The following is a 13,563-nucleotide window of genomic DNA, read 5'->3' as shown; positions in this document are numbered from 1 at the left end:
TCATATCTAATTATCAAGCACTTGTTAACTTGATTATATTTTTGATAAATATGAAACAGAAAAATCTGTTAACTATGTGTTAAATTAGCACTTGGACGCTATGAGGTAGAAATGTCACAATATAAGAAATTAAAATATAAGAAAAAAATTAGAATTAATTTACTTGAATTTTTGATCTTCGTTCGGTAAACTTTCACCCTCTAAGGTCCGCGTAGCCCGGTCCTTTCTATCCTTTTTGTCTTTTCGCTTTTCACTCAAGAGCTCCTTCTTGGAATGCTTGTCGTGGCTGCCTTCGTCACTAACTGCGTTATAAAAATTAATAATGATATTGTGGGTTCACAGATATTTGGTGAATTAATTTGGTGGAGATAAATATATATATATATATATTATAAAGATTTTAATAATAAAATATATATTAACTGAGCAAATTAAAATCAGTGTAAGCTAAAATATCAAATCAAAAATTCTTAGAATAAGCTTATTTTCTATTTAAAATATTAAAAATCAAGTTTAGTTATGCAAGTGTGGGAAATGTAGTATAATATAGACAAAAATTATGGATCAATAATGATTGAATGGCCATTGTTTCTAATTATCAAGCACTTGTTAACTTGATTTTATTTCTGGTAAGTATGAAACAGAAAGATGTATTAACTATGTGTTAAATTAGCACTTGTATACTATTAAATAGAAATGTCACCATCAAAAAATTAAAAAAAATAGAATTAATTTGGTTTCTTGATTTTCGTCCGGTGAATTTTTACGCTATAAGATCGCGTTAGCCCCTGTCCTTTCTATCCCTTTTGTCCTTTTGCTATTTAATAAATATTTTTAAGATTTTATATAAAATAGATCATAAATATTTACTATAAATATTCTAGCAAATATATAAGAAATATTTACAAAATAATTATTATACATATTTATTTTTTAGTTATTATAAATTATCATATTACTTATTATATTACTTATCATATATTATATAAAATATACTATATAAAATATTTCATCTACATATATTTTAAAAATATGTCGAATAAAGATTTTTGTAAAATATGTATATATTTTAAAATAGTATATTTTCATAAAAATTTATAAAAATTTAACATAAATATTGTGTGCCGTCTGGGTAATACACGTTAACAAAATTAAGAATAATTAATATATTGAGTATACAGACTAATTAATTTTTAATATTTTTTAACATTAAGTTTATACATAATTTAGGTAAAAGATGGAACATGTTAATTGAGAGAGAACATTTGCTGATTCTTTGACATTAAAAATATTAAATAATTAAATAATTGTTCTATTCTTTTTCATGACGATGAGAATCATTTTTATCGTATCTCGACATGCAAACGCGCATTATGTAACTTTGTTATTTTCTCCGCTTCGGTATAATAGATGCAAATACCAATTGCACAATTAAGAACCATTTCGTAATTGCTTATGTAGGTCACACAAAACTGGTTTTTTCATACTGGCAATTTTATAGTACACTTTTGGCATTTTCATTACATTTAATTTTATAAGTCTTAGTAAAAAAAAAACATAAAATCAATATTTTTAAATATTATATATACATGCATTTTACATTCTAATATAATGTTCTACATATGTTTTCAAAATGTTACCTAATAACATCTACATAAACAACGTCAATTAGGATTGTAAATAAAAGTATTAACGTACGCAAAACAATTTGTGTACGTACATATAAAATATTTTGACATACAAATAATAATGCGACAAATGAATTTTATTTATATATAAACATTTGAAAAGAGGTTATCCTTGAGTCTTTCTTTCACTCAAGTTTAGCGGTCACTCCGGATGAAACCACGGAGGTTCAAGTCGATCTCACGATCAGTTGTTGAGTGAATTTCACGGGATAAACACGTTACCTTTTTTTAACAGACTTTAATTTTTCACAAAAGTATAAACTGCATTTTTGACAAATGTTGTCAAAAGCAAAAATAACGCCTTATTAATAACTTTAAAAAATATTTTTTATTTGTTGAATTAAAAAAAGTATACACAATACAGTTTTAGTGATCATCTCTGTAATAATTGTATCACTTAAATTGGTTTGTTTTAAATTACATAATCAAAGGTTTATCAAAGATATAACAAAGATTCAGATAATATAAAAAATATCAAAAATATATTTAGTGTATATATTGCAAATCTTGAGCGCATAAAAAAGCGTGTAAAAAAAAATGTTGTATATCTCTTCTAAAATTTTTATAAATTATGTTTTAAAAACAGTGACATAATTGAGTAAACCAACCATGAGTATTATTGCATTATCGACATAATATGATGTAATAAATTCTTTTCAACTCGAATGTTTTCAAACGTTACTTCGAATGCACGAGAAGGATGTAATTTCGTTCGGTTACAGCATTTTAAACCACTGATTAGTATTCTATTTGCATTCTTTCATTTATATTATTTGCGTCACTTGACCTTGATCGTGAAAAGGATAACAACAACTGACGTACTTGACTCTAATGCTATTCAAATTTACACTGCATTAAAAGATACTGCAGTTGCTTGTTGATATAAAAAAAAAAAAAATACAATAGTGTGCCACAAGTAACTGAAGATTATGCTGATAGACATTCGATACTTCAAAATCAGGCAGATCCTAAAGTGATATTGAAAAAATTATTGCGCAAACTTATTTTAATTAACAATCAACGATTCTGGGAAAAGATCCCAATTGATCTCATAACCACGTTTGATGTGAAAATTTCAATTATCTGTAGAGCAAGAAGCCGACAAAGTACTCAAAATTGAAATGCGACTGATGTATCAAACTTAAAAGAAGAGATGTAGGCACATGTGTTTGAAGAAGGGTTATCTCATGCGCGATAAACAGAAACGCGCGGCTTCGAGATGCGCAAGTACTGCTTGACAATCTTGTTCCTGGGATACGCGAGTGGGATTTTGCCAACGGGTATTCTCGAGACGATCCGTCATTTCTTCTCAGGCTTTCCGCCATCACTAAAAACACTGGAGCCTGAGAAGGAAATACCCGACTACACTTTATTTTCCTTCGACTTCTTGTTAATCGGAGCAGGATCGGCCGGATCTGTCGTCGCGAATCGCCTGACCGAGAATCCCGACTGGAAGGTCTTGGTGCTCGAGGAGGGCGACGACGAGATCTTCCTCACGGATGTCCCTTTTCTCGCGCCATTTCTTCATATCACGGACTACGCCCGTGTGTATAAGAGTGAGCCACGACCAAAGGACAAGAGTGGCTATGGCGGATATTGCCTGTCGATGGTCGACGGTCGTTGCAAAATAGTATCCGGTAAAGCAGTCGGCGGTACCTCGGTGGTGAACTTCATGATCTACTCGAGAGGATCGCCAGCTGACTACGATACTTGGGCGTCGTTGGATAATCCAGGCTGGAGTTACAAAGAAGTACTGCCGTATTTCATCAAGTCCGAGAGGTGCAAGCTGATCGATAAAGACGAAAGGTACGTGTCTTCAGATCAGAAATTATACAATTATTCCATTATTTTGTCCTATGGAAAGCATTAGTAACATTTCGTATATAATTTCGATTGTAGGAAATTTTTTAGCCGTAATATTATTTTTCTTATTTATTTCTTCTTTTCTTCATCTTTTTTCTTTTTCTCTTCTCTTTTTTTCTTCTCTTTATCTCTTCTTTCTTTGATCTCTCTATCGTTTTATCTTTTCAACTTTTCTGCTTTTTCCTTTCTCTCTTTATTTTTCCTTCTTCTGTTTTCTTCATTGCTTCTTTTCTCCTCAGATACCACGGATTCGACGGATATCTGGATGTCACGAATTCTCCTTATGCTACTCCGTTGAAGGAACGTTGGTTGAAAGCCGGTCAGGAGCTCGGTTACGATCTGGTAGATTATAACAGTGACAGACTCGTAGGCTTCTCGACCGTGCAAGCAAATCTGCGAAATGGGCACAGAGTTAGTGCCAGCAAGGCCTTCCTCAGACCGATCCGCGGCCGAATAAACTTGTATTTATCCAAACTTTCAACGGTGACGAAAATTATTATTAATCCAACGACGAAAAGAGCCGTGGGCGTCGAATTCGTAAAAAATCATAAAACGTACTTTGTCACCCCTTCTAAAGAGATCATACTTTCTGCAGGTATATACTTAGGATATCGTTATAAAATCGAAGAAAGTGTGATATTATTATCTACATAAAGTGAATTCATTTATTTAATATAATATTTAATAAAAGTTATTTTATTGTATATAAATCAATTTATTTGTACGTAAATAGATATTTTTTTATTGCACAGGTGCTCTTGGTTCACCTAAGTTATTGATGCTGTCCGGAATAGGTCCAAAAAATCACTTGAGCTCTTTAGGCATCCATGTAATTGAGGACCTTCCGGTGGGGTTTAATTTACAGGATCACGTGAGCATGTCAGGTTTAATGTTCCTAGTCAACGAGAGTGTGACTATTGTCGGACATCGTCTAGCTTCCGATCCAGTTAGTTTCCTGGACTATCTGATACACGGTAAAGGTCCTTGGACGATACCTGGAGGCGCCGAAGGATTAGCTTTCATTAGCACTAAGGTTAATTCAAGAAGCAGCAAACGACTTGGTAAGCTCTTCATAGTAATTACTTTTAGAAATTTCTACAGCAAAATGTAAAATTTATCGATAATAATTGCTAGAGTTTGTCCACTTTACAGTATCTTATTACTTAAAATTGTTTCTAAATTCTGGTTTGAGACTCAAATGAAAAATACAAAAATCACATTATTTCTTATAATTTGGACTGCTCCTAATGTAACTTTCATCATTGTCAATCATGACATTCACGAAACGTATCCTAACGAGAAGAAATTGTTAACAGAAGGTGACTACCCTGATATCGAGTTGGTGTTGGCTGTAAGCTCACTAGCCGCCGATATTTCCGGACTTTATCGCGATTTACTAGGATTAACGGAGGATTTTAACAAGGAGGTTTACAGCGATTACGAGGGCCTTGATTCGTTTACGATCGGACCTATACTTCTGCGACCTAAAAGTCGCGGCAGAGTCAGCTTGAAAAGCACTGATCCGTCGGATTCACCGGTCATCGACATGAATTATTACGATCACGAGGACGATGTGAACACGATGGTGCAAGGTATTAAAATGGTAAGAGCCTCTATATACAGGGTGTCCTTGAATTCGCGAACACAGAATGCATAGCGTAATTGTCATAAATTTGATATTTATTATTAAATAATTACAAATTAAAGTATAAAATCTTGTAAACTATTTAATTTTTAGTCATCCTATCTTTGTAACTTTTTACATCAAACATTGCAAAAAATTGATTTATATAATACATACATAATAAAATGAATAATACAATATATGTAATATATAAAATATAATATATATAATTAAATATATAATAAAATTAGAATGATTCTAAAATCTAGATTGATCTCCTTTCTTAAAATTTAATTTTATCTAAAACATTTTTTTCTGCAATTCCATAATTACAAGATATTATGAAACTAAACTTAAGATTAAACTAAATCACCTTATATCCTAATTCACGTTACACAATATACTTTTTTTGTTTTAAACGTATCTTTAATTAAATTATTTGCCAATTAATTTTTTTATACATTTCTTTTCAGGCGATCAAAGTAGCCTCCACGAAAGCGTTCCAACGTTTCAATACCACTCTGCTATCAGTACCGTTTCCGGGATGCAAACACATTGCCTTCAATAGCGATCCGTGCTGGGCCTGCGTCGCCCGTCACGTGTCGACGACTGTAGCTCATTTCGCAGGCACGTGTAAGATGTCCACTCGGAAAAATTCGGGTGTGGTGGACCACAGGTTACGAGTGCACGGGATCAGCGGTCTCAGGGTCGTGGATGCCAGTATCATGCCAACCATAATCGCCGGTCACACGATGGCGCCTGTGTATATGATCGCCGAGAAAGCCAGCGATATGATAAAGGAAGATTGGAAAGATTCTGCTCCGTGAATCACATACACACGTGTGGGAAATAAAAAAGTGGAGGTGATAAAACAGTTACGAGATAAAACATGTGAAATATATTGTATATATGTTTTCGTAAAAGCACGAGAAGCCTGTGATTAAATGAAGATCGCCTTTAGATTCGAAGGAAAACGATAACAAGAGCATTGATCTTTGTCACAAAAATTTATAGAATTTTAAGGAATTGTAAGGAAGTGTGAGAAATATATATTATAATATTATATTATAGAGCACGAACATTTTATGGAATTTTTCCATTTCTTAAGTAGAATATTATTGTTATCTAAAGAGATAATACATATATAATTACGTACAATTATTTCATATTTCATTTACATATTCAGATATGACGTTCTGCTTAAGTGTATAAGCTAGTCAATGGCTGTATTGTTTAGTTAGAACTTTGAAAAAATAGAATAGTCAAAATGATGTAACAAATTCGCTGTCTTCTCAATTTGTAAAAACATGCTGATTCTCTTTGGTTGCTTATTATGGTTGAACTACTAATTAAAATGTCAAAGTTATAATTGTAAAACGCAATTTAAACAAATACAACAATACACACAATTTTAAGACTATAGATATTTTATCAAAGCTTTACGATATTATGTATTTAAATATTTTAAGTTAATAAAGCGAGTTTATAAAAAATGCTGCTCATTATCTGTCACACATATTTTTAACACAAGGAATTTCTCAATAAAGATGATGAAGAAAAGTATTTGTTGTGGCACTTGAAATAAGATCACTCGAAATAAATTAATATTAACATCAGTGTTAATGTCAACTAATTAAATTAATACAAAAATAAAATTAATTTAAGGCAACACCAAATAAAAATATTAATAAAATATAGGTACCATTATCGCTGAATTCAACACAGTCCTGTAGTTCTTCCATTATTATATAACTATTGTTACAAGAACAAAAACCTACAAATAAATATAATCATGTTCCTTTAGCATTATCGAATTTTACTAAAGATGATTAAACTATGTATTTAACAAGCGATTACGTCAATATAGTCCACGATTTCCACGTCGAATTGAAGTTCCTTCAACTTCCGGTGATATAATAATAGTGAGTCTTGCTCAGTTCTATTATATTGATTATATTGATGCTATTTGGGATAGGCCTGAAAGATAACTTGAGCTCCACATAATTGAGGAACCTTCCAATGAGGTTTAATTTACAGGATCACAAAAGCATGTCATCTTTAATAGTTTTTTAGCCATCGAAACCGTGATTATTGTCAGATATCCAAGTAGAACAGAAAGTCACGTTAAAGTAATGTCAAATGACATCAAAATGATGAAAATATGAGTAGAAAAACTCACTTTTCGATCATTTTCTAATCATTTTGATGTATTTTAACATTATTGTGACTTTCTGTTCTACCTGGGTAGCGTCTAGCTATCAGTCTAGCTAGTTTCCTGGAGTATCTGATATAAAACACAATGTCTTTGAACGATATTCGAAGGCACTGAAGGATTAGCTTTTATTAAAACTAAGGATAATTTGAGAAATATACGCGGAAACAGCGAACATAATAAGCATTTTATATGGTTATTTTTAGAAATTACTATGACGAAATGTAAAGTTTAATAAGGACTGTTTCCAATATAACTTTTGTCACTGTCAATCATGACATCCTTGAGACGTATCCTAACAAGAATAAATCATTGAGAAAAGATGGTGACTATCCTAATATCGAGCTAGTGTTGGGTGTAAATTCAGTAGCTGATAGTTTTAGACAACGTCACAATTGATTAATGATAGAGGATTTCACAGGTATGGAATTAACTAAAGAAAAAAAATTAATTAATTGATTAATTAATTAATTTTTTTTCTTTAGTTAATTCCATTTTATCAGATATCAGATTCATCCATCATTGACATCAATTATTATGATAACAAGCACGATCTAAAGTCGATGATGCAAGCTATAAAGGTGGTAAGAGTATATCCCGTGTAAAAGTCATTACCTTGTGTCTTAATATACGGTAATTTATTTTAATCTTAATAATTAAATATCTGAAATTTATAAAATGTAAAAAAAAGTTTTAGGCAAAACTTGATTGATAGAGTTTTGAAAAGACAAAAAATTGATAATCTTAAATTTTAACTAAGATCATTCTTCATGTAAAGGTCATCTAATTTTTGAAATAAAATCCTTCTAATTTCTTTGTAAAAATTAATTTTTTTATTATTTTGTATACTCTCTAAAATTAGATTAAAATTATTAAAATAACATTATAGAAAAATGAATATTTTACGAGATATTTCATGGTTTATGTAAAATGTAATAACAAATTGTATAAAATATTTTTTATACCATTCAATTTTAAGTCATCCTACTCTTTTACATCAATTATTGTGAATGAATTTGTATAAAAATATAAAATTATTTTTATTTTAAAAAACTCGATTGACCTCTTTTCCTTATCAAAACTCTATCAATTTTGTCTGAAAAATTATTTTCTATAATTCCAGGATTTCAAGATATTTGATTAGTAAAATTAAAATATACCACTCTATATAATCCACATTACAAAATATATTTTTATTTTTAATTTACTTTTAATTACCTACTTTACTGTGTGTGATTAACATTTCCTACATTTTTTTTATCTTCCAGGCTATCAAAGTTTCCACGAGAGCACTCATACGTTACGACACCATGCTGTTGGCAGCACCATTTCTGGTATGCAAATACGTTGCCTTTATAAGTAATTTATACTGTCTTCCCCGTCACTTTGGTCGACTATAATTCATTTCGTGGACTCATGTAAGATATCCACGAAGGATTTCGGGTGTAATGGAGCACAAGTTACGAATGCACGAGATCATGCAATCACAGAGTCATGGACGCCAGTATCATGACAACCATGCTGCTTCATGAATCACACACAAACACACGCACGTGTGGGAAGCAAGAAAGTGGAGGATGTTACGAGATAAAATGTAGGAGACATTATCATGAAAGAACGGAGGAAATTGTAATTAAATTTAAAACTTTAAATCCGAACGAAAGCGATAATAAAAGCATTGATTTTTGTGCCACAAAATATCGTAGAATTTTTAAGACAGCTTATAAAGGGGCCTTGTACACGAGAAAGATATATTATATTATAACACGAATATTTTTTTATAGGATTTTCAAAGGGACTTTTTAAAATAAAATATTGTATAATTTTTTATGGAAAGAACGAATGTAATTACGGATAATTATTACACTTCATTTCGCATGTGTAAATGTCACGTTCTGCTCAAGTGTGTAATCTAGTCAATGACTGTATTATTTATCCAATTTGAAATAAAACAAAAACAGTATTATTAAAAAGATCTAACAGATTCGTTGCTTTTTAGACTTGAGAAAACGTGCTGATTCTCTTTGACTATTTATGATCAAACTGCTAATTAAAATATCAAATTTATATTCATAGTCAAGCGTAATTTAAATAAATATAACTATACACACATATTTAAACTATAATTTAACTATATAATTTAACATTTAATTTAACAATAAGTACAGAATAGATGAAATCTTTTTTTTTAGGACTGGCAAAAACTGTGTTTATCAAACCGTATATTTAACAAATTGTCAAGTCAATATAGTCCACTTTCGAATTTCATAACGAAATAAGTTCTTCAAACTTTCGATGATATAATAATCGTAAATTGCAAAGGCTATGCATTTCTAAAATTGCAAAATTTTCCATGTATTATTTGCGACATAAATGTACATATATAATAAAACTTGTATTCAAATGCAAATATATTTTTCTCAAATTTAATCCTAATTCTTATTCTAAACTTTATTCGTCTCACACGAAAAATTTTAGGAGATCTATATAATCCGCTTTTAAAATTTCAAATAAAGATAATCAATAAATATCAAAATTTTATATATATTTGTATTAAACTGCATATTTTTTTAGAAAGCAGATTGGAAAGTCAGATTAAAATAAAAATTTTTTGTTATAGAAAAAGTATTCTAAAAATTCATATTTAATTGTGCATATTTAAACATTTTTATGTATTTTATATATATTATAAAGTTAGTGTTCTGCTATTGATTTTTAATTCATTTTCTTTTTCGAATTTTATTCTATTTTGTATGTTATATTTAAGAGCCCAATCTACTTTAAAGGCTAAAAAAAATCGTCTCTTTTACATTTTCTAAAAGAAAAGTTTAATTCCTGAATAATATCTTTCAAATTTAATTGAAAATTTCGCAAAATTAATGGACTTAAATTTGTAACTTTATTTTGGAATGTGTCAGCATTATTTTTTGACTGTAATTTATTATAAATTTATTCCTGCAATTGCTTTACAAATTACAGAAGAATTATCGTGATAAAAATTTACTTTACAGCTTTTCTCATGTAAAATTTTGTTATTTGTATTTAAATATCCAGAAAGTTACCAAAAATGACAGTATAAAATTAATTGTTTTTATTCAGAATGATGTTAAAACACGTGAAATATACGTATTATATTCCAAAGCTAAATTACACTTTATAAAATTTATATCATTTCATATTTTATATATGTACGTCTTAAGTTTGAATTAATTTATACTAATTACAATTACACATCAAAAGGTCGAAAGTGTATTTCGGTAAAACTTTACTTTAACGCACACCTTGCCCATGACCTTGACTTTGACATATGTTGTAGAAACTACACTCCTAAGTAACACATACTTTGAATGCTGCAGCTCCGCCCCGCCCCCGTCTACACAGTCAATGTATCACATTTTATTCCTTTCAATGTCAAACGTGATTTATTATTGTACGATTTCATATAGATTCTTGTTTCGATTTTTTCTGTCATATTTATACATATTTTGTATCGATATCTATCAACATTTCAAATGCTGTGAATGTGAATTTGTAATTTTTAAGTTGAAAACCCATGTGATACTGTGCAATGATAGTTAACAAAAGCGTAGGCGGGGGAGGGGCTTGTAGGAGAAACTTCAAGCTTTTACATTAGAAAGTTTAAAATGTTCGCAGATTTTTTTTCAGACACGTGACAAACCCACAAAGTGAGAAAAAAATTTTACATTTAAAATTTTTTTTAATATGTTGAAAACTTGCTCAATGCTTACGTTGGCCGTTCTACCCCACGTTCCCCTATATATATATATATATATATATATATATATATATATATATATATGTATGTATATTATAAAGACTTTGATACTAAAATATATTTTTATGTCTTATGATTTTGAGAAATTTGTGACAGCTGTCAAGCTGAACAATCGCGTTATCTTACGTTACGAGATTATTGATATTATTGTAAAGTTTTTCTGTGATCGTGTTAATTATTAAAGTTCCCCTTGTTTATTAAAAGTGTGTTTTATTTATGAGTGTGAGTGTAAAATTGAGAGCCGAGCATTGCGCCCCTTGGATCTGGCGAACGTAACAGTATATTAACTGAGCAAATTAAAATCAATGTAAGCAAAAGTATCAAATCATAAATATTTGAAATAAGCTAATATTAAAAATCAAGTTTCATTATGCCAGTGTGAAAAAAGTATAGCACGGATAGAAAATATGGATCAATAATGGTTGAATGGCCATCGTTTCTAATCATCAAGCACTTGTTAACTTGATTATATTTCTGATAAATATGAAACAGAAAGATCTGTTAACTATGTGATAAATTAGCACTTGTACGTTATGAGATAGAAATGTCACAATCAAAAAAAGAAAAAAAATAGAATTAACTTATTGTTAGTTGATTTCTTGATCTTCGTCCGGTGAACTTTCACTTTCTAAAGTCGCCTCTAGCTCCTGTCCTTTCGCTTTCCACCCAAGAGCTTCTTCTTGGAATGCTTGTCATGGCTGCCTTCGTCATTAACTGCGTTATAAAAATTATTACTTATTAATAATATTATTAATAAATTATTAATAACTGCGGCTTCACAGATATGTGGTAACTTAATTTGGTGAAAGAAAAAGATACAAATATATACATATAATATTTAGAACCAGACAAAGACTCTTTAACAGGTGCATAACATCTTTATTCTTTCTGTCACTTTGAGTCTATTAGTTTAACAGATGTAACACGATGACAGCTGTGTTACGTACAATTGCTTTCATTGCTTCTTCGCCGATTCGGACACATACAATCCAGGAAATTCATTCTCGACATCCGGACTCTTGAAGTCTAGTATCCCTTAAATGCAGATGTGCATTTGACACTTGCTTATTGTGTCAAACTCAAAATCTCGAATTTTCTCCAGATAAGTCGATCAATTATCAAACTATCGTTTTTAAACGCCGTCTGCCAAATATACATATATACCCAGACAGCACAAAATATTTATAATAATTATTTAAATGTTTTATAAGTATTTATTAAAATATTTTATAAATATTTTTAAGATTTTAGGTTGAATAGATCATAAGTTGTAAGATCATCCCTCGTGATAGTAGGACTCGTCGGAGTAAAACAAAGTGTTTTCTTGAACGCCATCCTATACTTGGCGCTCATCACGTTATATAAGATCGGATTCACGGTTGTGCTGAAGTAGTATAAACAACCGCCCAGTGGATATAACCACTCATTAATGTCGTTGAAGGCCGACACCTGATACACGTATAATAAGCGCTGAGCGTGGAAAGGTGCCCAGCAAATAAAAAATGTTATCACGACAGCACCTGTGAAATAAAGTGCCATCGATATCTTTCACGTTTCACTGTTTTGCAAGGATGGGGGGAATGCACAAGCATATTACGTAAAGAATTATCAAAAATAAAATAATACAAAAAAATAAAAGCTACGACTTTGACTGATTGATTTCTTAAACTTAATTTTCAAATGTTTCATTCTATTAGAAATATAAATTAATAAATGTTTATTAAAGTGAGATTTCTCTTAATTGAACAAAAATAAAGAAAATAAGAGCTCTTTTCTTCCAAACAATTTAATTATTATTTATTAGAAGATTTTTCCATGAATCTGCAAATAATCTATTGTGACGGTAAAAATTATCACCCGCAATACCAACACATCAATTTTTATTTTCTCGATATTTTCCTGATATTTGTCTATTTATACTGTTTTGTAGTTTAAAAGTAGCGAGATATTCAAGAAAACGTTGGAAATGGAAGAATTTAATGTTTGATCGATATCTTTTCAGTATTCCAAATTGTCCTAAATAAAAAGTAAGTAGGGTCAGATAAGATTTATAGGATATCTAAAATATAATTGTAGGTTGAATAGTTCAGGCTCGAGATTCAGAATATATATAATAAGCAAATTTTTATGTAAAAAGATTATAATTGTATTAAGAAAGAAATTGACAGACGAAGCGGTGAAAACTACACATATTAAAGAGTAGAACATCACAAGCGCGCGTAACGTGCGCAATTTATTTTGTGTGTGTGTGTGTGTGTATGTGTGTGTCTGCATATATACAGGGTGTCCGGTAATGACGGCCTCACCTCTTTAGGGCAGATAGAGCAAATCAAACTGAACATAAAAGTCTTCTATCATTTTGCGATTTGCGCAATAATTA

General features: G+C 30.3%; 1 protein-coding gene across 5 annotated transcripts; it reads left to right on the top strand.

Moving 5' to 3' along the window:
- Positions 1–1,869: 1,869 nt before the first annotated feature.
- LOC140671594 (glucose dehydrogenase [FAD, quinone]-like) lies at positions 1,870–6,235 on the top strand. Of its 5 annotated transcripts, none has more exons than XM_072903008.1 (6): positions 1,870–1,942; positions 2,778–3,494; positions 3,791–4,146; positions 4,304–4,612; positions 4,868–5,154; positions 5,649–6,234. In XM_072903008.1, the coding sequence occupies exons 2-6, from the start codon at positions 2,908–2,910 to the stop codon at positions 6,000–6,002; spliced, it is 1,893 nt and encodes a 630-aa protein (XP_072759109.1). In that variant the 5' UTR covers positions 1,870–1,942; positions 2,778–2,907; the 3' UTR covers positions 6,003–6,234. The 5 variants fall into 5 exon arrangements, with proteins under 5 accessions (XP_072759109.1, XP_072759108.1, XP_072759111.1 ...); XM_072903007.1 differs by lacking the exon at positions 1,870–1,942 and adding an exon at positions 2,004–2,093; XM_072903010.1 differs by lacking the exon at positions 1,870–1,942 and adding an exon at positions 2,021–2,037.
- The last annotated feature ends 7,328 nt before the right edge of the window (positions 6,236–13,563 follow it).

Source organism: Anoplolepis gracilipes, chromosome 12 (assembly GCF_047496725.1).
Source record: "Anoplolepis gracilipes chromosome 12, ASM4749672v1, whole genome shotgun sequence".
In the NCBI taxonomy this organism is placed as follows: domain Eukaryota; kingdom Metazoa; phylum Arthropoda; class Insecta; order Hymenoptera; family Formicidae; genus Anoplolepis; species Anoplolepis gracilipes.
The sequence above is the reverse complement of the archived record's forward strand: the minus strand, read 5'-3'. Positions and strand labels throughout refer to the sequence as shown.